The sequence below is a fragment of the Aquarana catesbeiana genome, linkage group LG05 (assembly GCF_042186555.1).
Source record: "Aquarana catesbeiana isolate 2022-GZ linkage group LG05, ASM4218655v1, whole genome shotgun sequence".
NCBI lineage: Eukaryota > Metazoa > Chordata > Amphibia > Anura > Ranidae > Aquarana > Aquarana catesbeiana.
In genome coordinates this window covers 498323982-498338612 of record NC_133328.1, presented here as the reverse complement: position 1 = coordinate 498338612, position 14631 = coordinate 498323982, and the positions used below count along the sequence as shown (strand labels likewise).

Here is a 14631-nt window from a genome sequence, read left to right as displayed (position 1 = left end):
AAATGATATTTTCTACTTTTTGTTATAAAAAAAATCCAATAAACTAAATTTTAGTCATACATTTAGGCCAAAATGTATTCGGCCACGTCTTTGGTAAAAAAAATGTCAATAAGCGTATATTTATTGGTTTGCGCAAAAGTTATAGCGTCTACAAACTAGGGTACATTTTCTGGAATTTACACAGCTTTTAGTTTATGACTGCCTATGTCATTTCTTGAGGTGCTAAAATGGCAGGGCAGTACAAACCCCCCCCAAATGACCCCATTTTGGAAAGTAGACACCCCAAGGAAATTGCTGAGAGGCATGTTGAGCCCATTGAATATTTATTTTTTTTGTCCCAAGTGATTGAATAATGACAAAAAAAAAAAAAAAATTTACAAAAAGTTGTCACTAAATGATATATTGCTCACACAGGCCATGGGCATATGTGGAATTGCACCCCAAAATACATTCAGCTGCTTCTCCTGAGTACGGGGATACCACGTGTGGCACTTTTTGGGAGCCTAGCCGCGTACGGGGCCCCGAAAACCCAGCACCACCTTCAGGATTTCTAAGGGCATACATTTTTGATTTCACTCCTCACTATCACAGTTTTGAAGGCCATAAAATGCCAAGATGGCACAAACCCCCCCCAAATGACCCCATTTTGGAAAGTAGACACCCCAAGCTATTTGCTGAGAGGCATGGTGAGTATTTTGCAGCTCTCATTTGTTTTTGAAAATGAAGAAAGACCAGAAAATTTTTTTTTTTTTTCTTTTTTCAATTTTCAAAACTTTGTGACAAAAAGTGAGGTCTGCAAAATACTCACTATACCTCTCAGCAAATAGCTTGGGGTGTCTACTTTCCAAAATTGGGTCATTTGGGGGGGGTTTTGTGCCACCTGGGCATTCCATGGCCTCCGAAACTGTGATAGGCAGTGAAGAGTGAAATCAAAAATTTACGGCCTTAGAAAGCCTGAAGGCGGTGCTTGGTTTTCGGGGTCCCGTGCGCGGTTAGGCTCCCAAAAAGTCCCACACATGTGGTATCCCCGTACTCAGGAGAAGCAACAGAATTTATTTTGGGGTGTAATTTCACAAATCCCCATGGCATGTTTGAGCAATATAACATTTAGTGACAACTTTGTGCAAAAAAAAAAAAAAAAATTTGTCTCTTTCCCGCAACTTGTGTCACAATATAAAATATTCCATGGACTCGACATGACTCTCAGCAAATAGCTTGGGGTGTCTACTTTCCAAAATGGGGTCATTTGGGGGGGTTTGAACTGTCCTGGCATTTTATGCACAACATTTAGAAGCTTATGTCACACATCAACCACTCTTCTAACCACTTAAAGACAAAGCCCTTTCTGACACTTTTTGATTACATGAAAAAATTATTTTTTTTTGCAAGAAAATTACTTTGAACCCCCAAACATTATATATTATTTTAAAGCAAATGCCCTACAGATTAAAATGGTGGGTGTTTCATTTTTTTTTTCACACAGTAATTGCGCAGCGATTTTTCAAACGCATTTTTTGTGGAAAAAACACACTTTTTTAAATTTTAATGCACTAAAACACACTATATTGCCCAAATGTTTGATGAAATAAAAAAAGATGATCTTAGGCCGAGTACATGGATACCAAACATGACATGCTTTAAAATTGCGCACAAACGTGCAGTGGCAACAAAATTAATACATTTTTAAAAGCCTTTAAAAGCCTTTACAGGTTACCACTTTAGATTTACAGGAGGTCTACTGCAAAAATTACTGCCCTCGATCTGACCTTCGCGGTGATACCTCACATGCATGGTGCAATTGCTGTTTACATTTGACGCCAGACCGACGCTTGCGTTCGCCTTAGCGCGAGAGCAGGGGGGACAGGGGTGCTTTTTTTTTTTTTCTTTATTATTTTTTTGCTTTTTTATCTTATTTTTAAACTGTTCCTTTCATTTTTTTTTTTTAAATCATTTTTATTGTTATCTCAGGGAATGTAAATATCCCCTATGATAGTAATAGGTAGTGACAGGTACTCTTTTTTGAAAAAATTGGGGTCTATTAGACCCTAGATCTCTCCTCTGCCCTCAAAGCATCTGACCACACCAAGATCAGTGTGATAAAATGCTTCCCCAATTTCCCAATGGCGCTGTTTACATCCGGCGAAATCTAAGTCATAAAATGCTCGTAGCTTCCGGTTTCTTAGGCCATAGAGATGTTTGGAGCCACTCTGGTCTCTGATCAGCTCTATGGTCAGCTGGCTGAATCACCGGCTGCATTCTCAGGTTCCCTGTTGAGACAGGAGAGCCAGAGAAAAACACAGAAGACGGTGGGGGGGGGGGCATTCCCTCCCACTGCTTGTAAAAGCAGTCTAGAGGCTAATTAGCTGCTAGGATTGCTTTTACATGAAAGCCGACCGCTGGCTGAAAAGAATGATACCAAGATGATACCTAAACCTGCAGGCATCATTCTGGTATAACCACTCAAAGTCGTGAATGGCGTACCTGAAGACAAAAAAATGGTTAACAATAAAGCACAGTAAACGGTAAAGTATAAAAAATTGCATACCTGAAAAGCAAACATGATAAAACATAATAACAATAAAACATTGCAGAACAGAATACAGTAAAAAAGAGCAGAACAATAGAGAGAGAATAGAGAGAGAGAGAACAATGAAACGACAACTATTTTTTTTTATTTTTGTTTGTGTTTTTTTTATTTTTTTACACTTTTTCTTGTAACTGTAACTTTTATAACTGTAACCGGTTCCAGGTTCGGGTCTCTCAAAATGCAATGGCATCTTGGGAGACCCTGTGAAAGTGTGCCTAGTCTGTGCAATGCTGTACCCTACGCTAATACTCAACTAGTGAATGGTAGTGTTCAAAACATTCACCAATGCAAAAACCAGGATTGTCAGGACAGGAGGGACAATAATAGCGGGTGTCACGCCTATATCCGCGCTTGCTGCAGACACAACATCTTTTTTGGGGGGGTTCGTTGGGTAGGGGTACTCGGGAGGACATAAAGAAAATGCCTCTCATGCAGCCGACTGCATTTGGTTGGGGATGTGAATGGGGGAAGTACGGGCGCTGCAGAAGCGGTGGGTTCCCAATTAGGATTGGCGAATGCAGCAGGAAGGGCATTATGGGCACGACAGGCCTGTGTTTGTCTTTTTGGTGGCAGCGGGACACTACTTGTGCTTGCCACCTCACCAGCTTGAACTGCACTTATGGGACTCGCCACGTCACCAAGTGTTACTGCAGTGCTGGTATGACCACGACCGGGGTGTACTAGGCCACTGAAACGCTACAAAAAAAAGTGACAGTGATCGATCGATACTGCACTTGGGTGGGCTGGGCTGGGCCGGGCGGAGGGGCAAAACGCAGGTGCTAGCAGGTATCTGGGCTGATCCCACTAACACTGCGTTTTTGGGAACCCTAAACTGCTGGGGATGCTAGCATAGATCTGATCGGATCAGATATTGATGCGTTCAGATACTATACCACTAAGGGAGGTGTATGCTGCGTGTGTGGGTGTTAGCGGTACTGGCGCTAATCTGACGCTGCTTGGGGCTGGTGCTTGCCAGTTCACCAAAATGCTACCAAAAAAACTGTTAGCGATCGCAGGGATCAGGCCTGACTCTGCGAACGCTGCAGTTATGCGTTTAGTGTTTTGTAAGTGACAGTGATCGATCGATACTGCACTTGGGTGGGCTGGGCCGGGCGGAGGGGAAAAACGCAGGTGCTAGCAGGTATCTGGGCTGATCCCGCTAACACTGCGTTTTTGGGAACCCTAAACTGCTGGGGACGCTAGTATAGATCTGATCGGATCAGATATTGATGCGTTCAGATACTATACCACTAAGGGAGGTGTACGGTGCGTGTACGGTGCGTGCGTGGGTGTTCGCGGTACTGGCGCTAATCTGATGCTGCCTGGGGCGACGCATATCACCACCGGGCGATCAGGGGGCTAAACCTTTATTCGGTAATAAACGGCGGGTGCCCTGACACTATAAAAAATAAACGAACTAACCAGCGTCACCTGTAACAGTTATACGGTGATCAGTGGTGAAAGGGTTAACTAGGGGGCCATCAAGGGGTTAAAACATTTATTAGGTAGTATATGGGGGTCCCTGTCGCTATAAAACGCTGACGGCGAACCTAAATATTTACGTTCCTAACTAGCGTCACCAGTGACACTAATACAGCGATCAGAAAAATGATCGCTTAGCGACACTGGTGACAGGGGGTGATCAAGGGGTTAAAACTTTATTAGGGGGGGTTAGGGGGGTACCCTAGACCTACAGGGGGCTAATACTAACTGTCCTACCACTGCTAACTGTCACAAACTGACACTATGCAGTAATCAGGGAAAAAAAAAAAAAAAAAAAAAAAAACCTGCTTGGTGTCAGTTTGTGACTGGGGGGGTGGTGATTGGGGGGGGGATCGGGGGGCGATCGGGGGGGGATTGGGGGTGTTTAGTGTGCCTGGCATGTTCTACTGTGTTGTGTGTGAGTGTTGGTGCACTTACATGTCTTCTCTCCTCGGCGCTGGAACGGAAACTGCCGAGCCGAGGAGAGATGACATCACATCCTCTGCCTCTGTGTACTATACAGAGGCAGGGGATGTTTCTCACTGGCTGGGAGCGATCGCGAGGGGGGGGCCACGATCGGATGGTCTCCCCCTTGTAATGGAAATTTGTAAGTTCTGTATATAATTGTATTGTATTTTGTATGTATTGCACTCTGCCCTCACTGTGCACACGGCACTAATAATGTTTTCAGTAAATGTTTACATTCTTTCGAGTCCTGATTAGAATTAGCCTGCCTATGTAACGCCCCTTGTTACCATAAACCTACAATTGTAATATTAATGTGATACCTACGTAATCATGTGCATAAAAACCTTCAATTGCGTCATAATAAAGCAGAACAGTAATTTGGAAAGATGCTGAGCGTATCTTTTGTGTCTGTTCCCTACTGCAGTAGATATTATTAATTTGGAACCACTAATCAATATGAGGATAGGAGTTGCCTATCATCAATTTAACCGAGTCATGCATGGCGAGCTTTGCCTTAGGAGGGGATTCCAGGTGACCCTGAGTATCCAAAACGAGGAGCTTGAGACGATCCGGGAATTTCTGATAATCAGCCGGCTGAGGTAAGCCTTTTGCTTACATTTGAGTTATCAGACTTCCTTGATCGGTAAGGCATTTTCGGGACAAAGGGTACCTATTTTACTCCCCTTAATCGAACTGTATTGATTGGTGGTTATATGTTATGTTGTCCCTGTCTATTGTCCATCGGAGTGTTATAAATAAGAAAGGGAAGAATAGTACTGTTCACAGGTATATGTAGTACATCTGCTAGATAAAGTAGTTTAGAGGCAAGAGGGTATAGGCACAAGTAGAGAAGATAGAAGACTGGCCAGTCATTATGGGCATTGAATTAAGTAAGGGAATGAAGGGTAAGAGACCCTCAAAAATGCCCAGCGCAAGAGAAGCGCTATATATGAACCGAAGGTGTGGTTCCGCCTATACTGAGCCCCTAGATTAATGGTTAGAGTGGACAGGGATCCACAATGGGTAACTGGGTTACCAAGGTCCACAGGGACTAAGAATCATGCAGAGTAAACAGCTAGAGAAACAGCTATCAATGTGAGCAGGATGGATCAAGGGTGACATTAGAACTAGACAGAAAGGGACATTTTCATGTTAAGTTGTGGGATGAATTTGGGATCAGGCACTACAACTAGTAAAAGTCAGAAACAGAGAAATGAGAGGTAAAACAGAATACTTTATATGTTGTCAGAGAGGGAAGATGGGATGAGCACTGTGGCTCCCCATCTGATCATAGAATCATAGAAGCTAGATATAAAAGTTATTTAAACAAAATAAGGAAAGCAGAATTTAGGCAGGGAAATATTAATGAGTTAAAAGAAAGTGAGAGAATGATATGCATGTGTTGTGTACAAATGGGAAAAATGTAAGCGATTTTAGAGAGATATTGGTGTATGTGTGTGCGAATGCTGGGACCTTTAGTTCTATTGCTTGTGTGTGTCATGTACGCAGATGTGACCCCCTCCTTTGTGCTCTCATGAAAGAAATGTGGCTGGGATGAGAGGTTAGTGATAAGCTGGAAGGACACCATTGCCAATTTCTGTTTTTTAGACAAAACATTTATAACAAAATGTGCCGGGTTAACGAATCTAATGGTAAACAATGTGATCACAATTATTTTGAATCTGTTTTCCAAACATGGTAAAATGAAGGTTACATTTAACCGTGTATTACACAAATTGAATATCCTTTGATAGTGGAAACAGTGCATTTAAAAAAGGGAAATTAAGTAAAATTAAGTAATAATGAGTATTAATTTCTAATATGAGTTTAACAATTATATAGATATAATGAAACTGGTTTAGACAACCTTTGGTTGGAAATGAAATCCAGGTTATTGGGGAAATTTGTAAAAATGGGATTAGTTTAGATTAAGATAACAATTTTGTAATTTTACATTTATACAATAAGCCCTTATTGAGAGAAAAAAGATTAAGATGAGGTTGTTATTTTGAATAAAGCTGCCATAATATTTAACAAAGCCAAGATGGATGGGATACATAAGAAGTTCTTCTACAAAAATGATATTGTAAGGTTTTTGATGAAAACTTGATGTGCGGTCCATGATGTAAGAGTAATAATAAATAAAATTTAAATATAACAGACCCATCACATCAAGTCCACACACCCTGTTAGGATAGATGCCACCTGCAGCCAGTTGTTTTATAGTTTTTGATGCTTTCTGGTCCATCATACAGATTGGTCCTTTTGTTTTTATTTATTTTTATTTTTGAAATCCAAAGCAGAATGTGTGGATTGTGAAATGATGTGCCCCTTTTTCTTGTAAGTAAAGTGGTATAAGCAGAAGAATAGTTTTGGATTTATGGACATCTCTGCATGACCGCAGGGTATTGTTATCATTTATTATAATATTGCCAGGAAAAAGTTGTCTTTTGAAACATGAAACTGGAGTTCTTACACAAATAGTGTGATAGAAAACAAGACATTGTAATATATTTATGCAAGCTGGACCCAGTAATGAAGGGTTCACCCCAATATATCAGAGCTGTAGCTTTTATGCAAAGGTGCTATTAGACAAAGTTAGATATTGTTTTGGTCAATGGTCCGACATTCTGTGCAGCAAATTTACAGCTAACTAAATGTTTGTCTAATGAAAGGTTTAAAATATGAGTTTGTTTATGTACAAATCTAACAATGAAAAATGCGTACATTTATTCAAAAGAAAGGAAAAGACGCATGTGTTAAATTGATGACATAGGAATCAGCTGCTGTGAGTCCAGTGCAGGACACACTCCCTGAAGACCCAGATATTACATTTTTTGTAGATTTGAGTATGCAGTTTATCACCCAGAAGGATACCCTGTATTCAAAGTCATTGGATCCTTTTTCCCCAGCTCAAGAAGCAGAGCTCCATGTTTTAGCAAAGCCTGTGAGCTATAAAAAGAGTGTATATTTATATAGATAGTCGAGATATAGAGAGCTTTTGGTTCCATTTGAAGGGCCAGAAGTTTGTTTTTACTTCGGCAGGTAAACCAATAAGGCATGCCAAGTTAATTTGATTGGCTGTTTTCAGCCTTCCAGCTTCTTGCTGAGGTAGCCATATTAACTTTCACACATGGAAGCAGACCAGGTGATTAAGGATGCTGCATTTACAGCCCCGGACACTTGATGGGTCTGTGCAACTCACAGATTCCACCCTAGTTCTGGCCCAGTATAGCTGGGATTAATAATTCAACTTTAAGGACCCCAGAACGAGAAGAACAAGTGGTCCACAGGGGGCAACTTCTTATGAAACAGGACTTTGGAAAAGGTGATCATTTATGTCTGCAAGCCACTCTTTTCCCTCCAGCTTGACACATGGACCGTGTCATCAGTCACAAGCAGTTATGGCTGCCTTAGTAAATGAGCATGGGATAGAGCCAGGGTTCACCACAGTTGTTTTTATAACATACCACTTTTTGTTTTACCTGTTACCAAAGGTGTTACCAAAAGCTCAACATCCCTTCCAGAGATTACAAAAAAGATATATCCAGATGCCCAAGTCAGTATGCATTTTGTCTGTATGGACATGTTTTTTGGATGTTCAGTGGCAAATGCTACTGCAAAGGCCACAGTAAAAAGTGTTATCAGAAGTAGTTTGTAAATATAGAGTGCAGAAAGTACAGAGAGTAACAAAAGAAATCATTTTTTATAGGAGAGTCCTTACTAGAAGTTTTGAGGTTTTATTTTTACACCCCTTACTGTCTACAATATAGCGGACAAAGTAAAGTAAGAAACTAGAAAACTTTTGCCTGAATGTTTTCTTAAATTTTATCAAGCCCCTAAGGGGATGTTGGACTCTCTCCCTATGAGATTTTGTTTGGGAGTGTGTTACTCACTTGCTTATATTTTGTCTCAGCAGCTGAAGTCCTCCATTCGGATCTCACGGAGAATGCTGATGATCTTTGAAGGTTTTTTACAAACTCATTTATGTGTTTTCTCCCTAATTCCAGATCCTAAAAGTTTGGAAGGATCTAAAACTAATGCCAGGTGACTTTTGGATTGTTAAGAGACATTTATATATAAGGAAATGTTTGGAGACTCAATACAGCATCTATTTCATGTACAGTTTTTGCAAAACTTGAAGGAAAAGTCACCTGGATCCACACCAGACACTGCAAAAATGACTTAATTAAAGAAATCTCTGTGTTTGATTTGTTTCCCTCTTGTCATCACAGTCTAGGGTACTTTTTGATTCAATTACTTTAATTGTAAGGGATATATATATTTGAAAAATAGTTTAGCCATGTTGAAGTCATATTTGTCTTTTGTACGTCTTCCATTTTATGTAGAATTGTCTGTGTTTACATATGCTGATAAGTCAGCATGTCCACAATTCAGCTAGAAGGCCATTCTGGCCACAGGAGTGTACAGCCAGTACTCTGTAAATATGTCTTATCAATCATTTGTTCTTCACAATGAAAAGTCATTTTGTAATGAAAAAGTTGCTCAGCTATTATTTTCTCCACAATGGAGTTTTTTTGCCTCTTTGGCCAGGACTACCTCCACCTAAGCATGTGGAGGTTCCAGGTTAAAGGTGATAGCAGGTATGGTTAGTGATCAAAATATTGATCAAAAGAGGGGAGACTGTAATGGAAATTTGTAAGTTCTGTATATAATTGTATTGTATTTTGTATGTATTGCACTCTGCCCTCACTGTGCACACGGCACTAATAATGTTTTCAGTAAATGTTTACATTCTTTCGAGTCCTGATTAGAATTAGCCTGCCTATGTAACGCCCCTTGTTACCATAAACCTACAATTGTAATATTAATGTGATACCTACGTAATCATGTGCATAAAAACCTTCAATTGCGTCATAATAAAGCAGAACAGTAATTTGGAAAGATGCTGAGCGTATCTTTTGTGTCTGTTCCCTACTGCAGTAGATATTATTAATTTGGAACCACTAATCAATATGAGGATAGGAGTTGCCTATCATCAATTTAACCGAGTCACCCTCGTCTCTCATCGCTCCCAACCAAATGCCGACCGCCGATGGCACCGGGGGGGGGTCCGATCGGACCCCCCGCCCGCGGGAAGGCAATCACGTACCAGGTACGTGATTTTGCCTGCCCGTGCCGCTCTGCTCAGGTATATAGACGTGAGGCGGTCGGCAAGTGGTTAAAAAACAAAATCAATTTATTTAATTTGTAAATGACTTATCAGCGCTTTGTACCATTGCTGACAGCTGAAGTGAAGTGTTGCGGTAGGTATCGGTTGATTGGTTTGTGCAAAAGTTATAGCGTCTACAAAATAAGGCATATATTTATGGCATTTTTAGTAATAATTAATTTCTTTACTAGTAATAGTGGTGATCTGCGAATTTTAGCGGGACTGTGAAATTGCGGCAGATAGATCGGACACTTTTGACACTTTTTTGGGACCATTGACATTTATACAGCGATCAGAGCTAAAAATAGCCAATGATTACCGTATAAATGTCATTGGCAGGGAAGGGGTTAACACCAGGGGGCGATCAAGGGGTTAAATGTGTGTCTTAGGGAGTGATTCTAACTGTGGGGGGATTGGACTGCCTGGAGGAGGAGACTGATTGCTGTTCATACTTAGCATGAACAGGAGATCTGCCTCCTCTCTCCTGACAGAACAGAGATCTGTCGAATTACATGGACAGAGCTCCGTTCTGTCTCTCTCAGAAAAGATCGCGGGTGCCCAGCAGCCGCGCACATCGGCACGGTCGTCGCGTGCACCCTCTAATGGTCTTAAAGCAGCCGACATACAGCTGCGGTGATTTGCCCGGGGGAGCCAAATTGCCGCAGTATAACTGCGGTGGCTAGTCCTCTAGTGGTTAAAGTGGTTGTAAACCTCAGTCATGGAATTTGAGCAACACACATCTCTGAAGTGTTTACTTATCTCTCTCCGAAGCTCTAGTGTTGTTTCTCTCTGGTGCTTCATTCCTCTGTTATCAGCATGAGTCACTTCTGAGAAGTTTTCCCAACACATGAGATAAATTTGTGTCTGGAGGGAGGGGGAGAGGGAGGGGGAGGGAGAGAGAGCTCAAAACAGAGCTGGTCTATTTAGAACACAGTTGTTCTGCTGTGTGAAGGGCGGAGTGTGCCTTTCCTCCAATCAGCTCTCACATAGTGTAACTGCAGTCTCTCAGCCCTTTTTCTCTGTGATGTTGACAGATAAAGAAAGATTTCTAACACAATCTGCACTTTGTAAGGGGTGTAGAGAGTGGAAAACCGCAGATATACAAGCAAAATCTATGAAGGAGGATTTGTTTCTGTGTATCATCTAAAGGCTGTTCACTTCAATGGGTATATGTGAGGGTTTACAATCACTTTAAGACTGCTTTACAATCACTTTAAGACTGCTTTATAAAAATATTTATTATCAACAGATATATCCATATAAACAAAGTGTTGTCTGTAGTGAAATATAAGTTGATATACAGTATATCGTGACATGTCATCCTGACCTGGAATAGACAACTGAAATTCCTAGAGTATATATGAGTATCACTGGGACTCTTGTACATGGTAGCATTTGTAAAATGTTACCTATTTTGTTGTACCAAGCTACAAAACAGCCCACTTTTCGCGGATAATTTATCGGGACAATAGCTGGTGTTCGCACGTCAATCATCACGGCACCATGGTTGTTATGGTGTCAGAATGATAGAAACGCATTATTTCTTTTATTACATTGTAATATAAATGAAATGGTTCAACTCACCATAATGCAGAATCAATGGGAGCCCCGAGTGTCACTTGCCACGTCGCATGAAACCAGATGCAGCTTGTCACTTTCCACGTCGCTTGCCTTCAGATGAGGAATGTCACTTGCCACGCTGCCTGCCACCAGATGAGGAATGTCACTTGCCACGCTGCCTGCCACCAGATGAGGAATGTCACTTGCCCTGCTGCCTGCCACCAGATGAGGAATGCCACCTGCCATGCTGCCTGCCACCAAATGAGGAATGCCACTTGCCACGCTGCCTGCCATCAAATGAGGAATGCCACTTGCCACGCTGCCTGCCACCAGAAGAGGAATGCCACTTGCCATGCTGCCTGCCACCAGATGAGGAATGCCACTTGCCACGCTGCCTGCCACCAGATGAGGAATGTCATTTGCCACGTCCCCTGCACCAGATGAGGACTGTCACTTGCTACGCTGCCTGCCACCAGATGAGGAATGCCATTTGCCACACGCCTGCCACCAGATGAGGAATGCCATTTGCCATGCTGCTTGCCACCAAATGAGGAATGCCACTTGCCACGCTGCCTGCCACCAGATGAGGAATGGCACTTGCTACGCTGCCTGCCACCAGATGAGGAATGCCATTTGCCACACGCCTGCCACCAGATGAGGAATGCCATTTGCCATGCTGCTTGCCACCAAATGAGGAATGCCACTTGCCACGCTGCCTGCCACCAGATGGGGAATGGCACTTGCCACGCTGCCTGCCACCAGATGAGGAATGTCACTTGCCATGTCCCCTGCACCAGATGAGGACTGTCACTTGCTACGCTGCCTGCCACCAGATGAGGAATGCCATTTGCCACACTGCCTGCCACCAGATGAGGAATGCCACTTGCCATGCTGCTTGCCACCAAATGAGGAATGCCACTTGTCACGCTGCCTGCCACCAGATGAGGAATGGCACTTGCCACGCTGCCTGCCACCAGATGAGGAATGGCACTTGCTAAGCTGCTTGCCAGTGCCACAAGATGAGGAATGCCATTTGCCACGTCACCTGCCAGTGCTACCAGATGTGGATTGTCACTGCTTCATTTAGCACAAAGGCAGGTCATTCTTGAGTGAGGGCAGGAAAGCGGTGATGCAGGGCGGGCAGTGAGACATGATGTCATCTCTCTGCTCCACGCCGCACCTCCGACATTCTGCACGCTGTGAGGATGGAAGAGCGGTGATGCTAGGTGAGCGGAGAGATTATGTAATCTCTGCTCATCAGCCCACTTCTCTCATCCTCCCGCCTGCCTCTCTGCTCCACCGGGCTCTCCCACCCGCCCACCTGCCTTGCAATGTCATGCTGCCCGCAGTGGCCCGGCTGAGGAGAGGCTACAGCCTGGTGGTTGGAGACCCCTGTGTTATAGAATAGCTTTGTCTGTCCCTGAGACCACTAATAACTGCTCAAAGAACTCCCATGCTTCCATGCACAGTTTATGTAATCAACAAAGCGAGGCATATGAAGACCTGTCAACCATGCCAGCTACCTGCACACTTTGATCACCTTCCTGTGCATTTGCCCTTCTTACAGTTGTCACTATAACCAAAAATTATAAACATTGGAGATCTGGCGAAAAAAAAATTATTCATGAGATCACGAGAAATAATAAATAAATCAGGTTGTCAGAACTCTGTGTGAATATAAGCAGCAAAACAACTTTATTATTCTAGCATTCTAAAGAAGAAGAGAATGCGCTGCATTACAAGATTTAAAAATTTGCAGCGTGACGAATGTGCTATCTCCATTACGAACACTAGTTTTACCAGACCGATCGCTTCCGTCTCATAATTGATTCAGAGCATGCGTGGAACTTTGTGCGTCGGAATTGTGTGCACACGATCGGAATTTATGAGAATGTATTTTGTGGTCGGAACATTTGAGATCCAGATCTCAAATTTTGTCTGTCGGAAATTCCGATGGAAAATGTCCGATGGAGCCTACACACGGTCGGAATTTCCGACAACAAGCTCCCATCGAACATTTTCCGTCGGAAAATCCGACCGTGTGTATGGGGCATAAGCCTTTCATGCAATCCATTGCCCATACAGTTCACTTAAAGGGAAAAAAAGTCTAGCTTTTGGCTTTTTGGCTCTTTTTAAAGTTAAATCACTTTATGTATCTGAGATTCTAGTGTCTTCTGTATCTGAAATTGGAGTAGTGTGATGTGCGCTCACAAGTCTGCGGGTTCCTGCAGAGATGTTTATTCAAATCGCCCCCGAAGTAACTAAAAGTAGTACAGAAACTACTTTTGGGAACCAGTGCGGCGTCGCACCGATTCAGAAGGTGCCATTGCCGGCAATAGCCGCCGATTTGGCATGCGATTTGGAATGTCAAATCGGCCCAATGTGAACATGGGCTTAAAGACAGTTCATTTAAGCAGCAACACACAATTATGCTTAGGCCATCTGGACAATTGTTTTATTCCTCTCCAAATACGAGCAGATATAAAGCAGGCTGTTGCAAAACAAATAATATCATGACTATTAGGTACAAATGCTTCTCTCATTTTCAATAACTCTGTGAACATCACCATCTTTGTAATGGACAATACCAACCTGAGAAATCGCTTTTTCTTCTTAGCAGAATCCTCAGGTGTCTTGAATGTTTTGTCTATTTTCTTCTTTGGAGTCTGGAGCAGAACTTGTGCAGTTTTCACCCACTCACTTACAGTTCTTCCTCCAGAAGTGTTTTCCTCGTATACTGGCATGTCCTGCCTTTCAAATGGTACATGGCATTCGTCTTCAGGCTCATCAGAAACATATTCCACAATACTCAAAGCCTATAAAACAAATGAACATCAAATCCTATGACTGCTTTAACATAGGCACTGGCACCAAAGGCAAATACATGTTATTCTGTCTTCACAAACTTGAGTACATTCCTCAGAATGTACTCAAGTGAGTATTATTTATTGCCCATCCCAGTGTCTCCTTGGGGAGATTACAGTTCTTCCTAAGGTATTGCTGTGTTTGTTCTGCTGTGACTCCCCAAAAACCTGTCCATCTGTGAAAACTACTAATGTAGCTTTCTACTTCGTTCATGTTACAGCCAAGGCTTACTGACAGGTGCAGTTTCAGGATACAGCTGAGGAGTGCAGATGGGACAACAAGAGGAGCATGGCCTCCTGGTGGATAGCAAATGAGGGCAACAAGAGAGATGGACACCTGAAATTATGTGGTAAGAACACAAGCCTGCACACTATCAGAAGAGAAAGTCCAGAAAGAATATGGGGAGAACTTAGCAAAATTCAGAGACTTAGTAGGAAAAAGGGGAAACCATGCAAGTAAAGCCAGGTAAAGAGGAAAAATACAACCCAAGATGCCC

General features: G+C 42.5%; 1 protein-coding gene across 2 annotated transcripts in view; it reads right to left on the bottom strand.

Moving 5' to 3' along the window:
• SPIDR (scaffold protein involved in DNA repair) overlaps positions 1 to 14631 on the bottom strand; it is a 1065859-nt gene that overhangs the window by 705738 nt on the left and 345490 nt on the right. For both annotated transcript variants that reach the window (XM_073631564.1, XM_073631565.1), the window contains one exon: positions 13863 to 14086. In XM_073631564.1, the coding sequence (XP_073487665.1) occupies positions 13863 to 14086 (224 nt within the window). The remainder of the gene's footprint in view (positions 1 to 13862; positions 14087 to 14631) is intronic.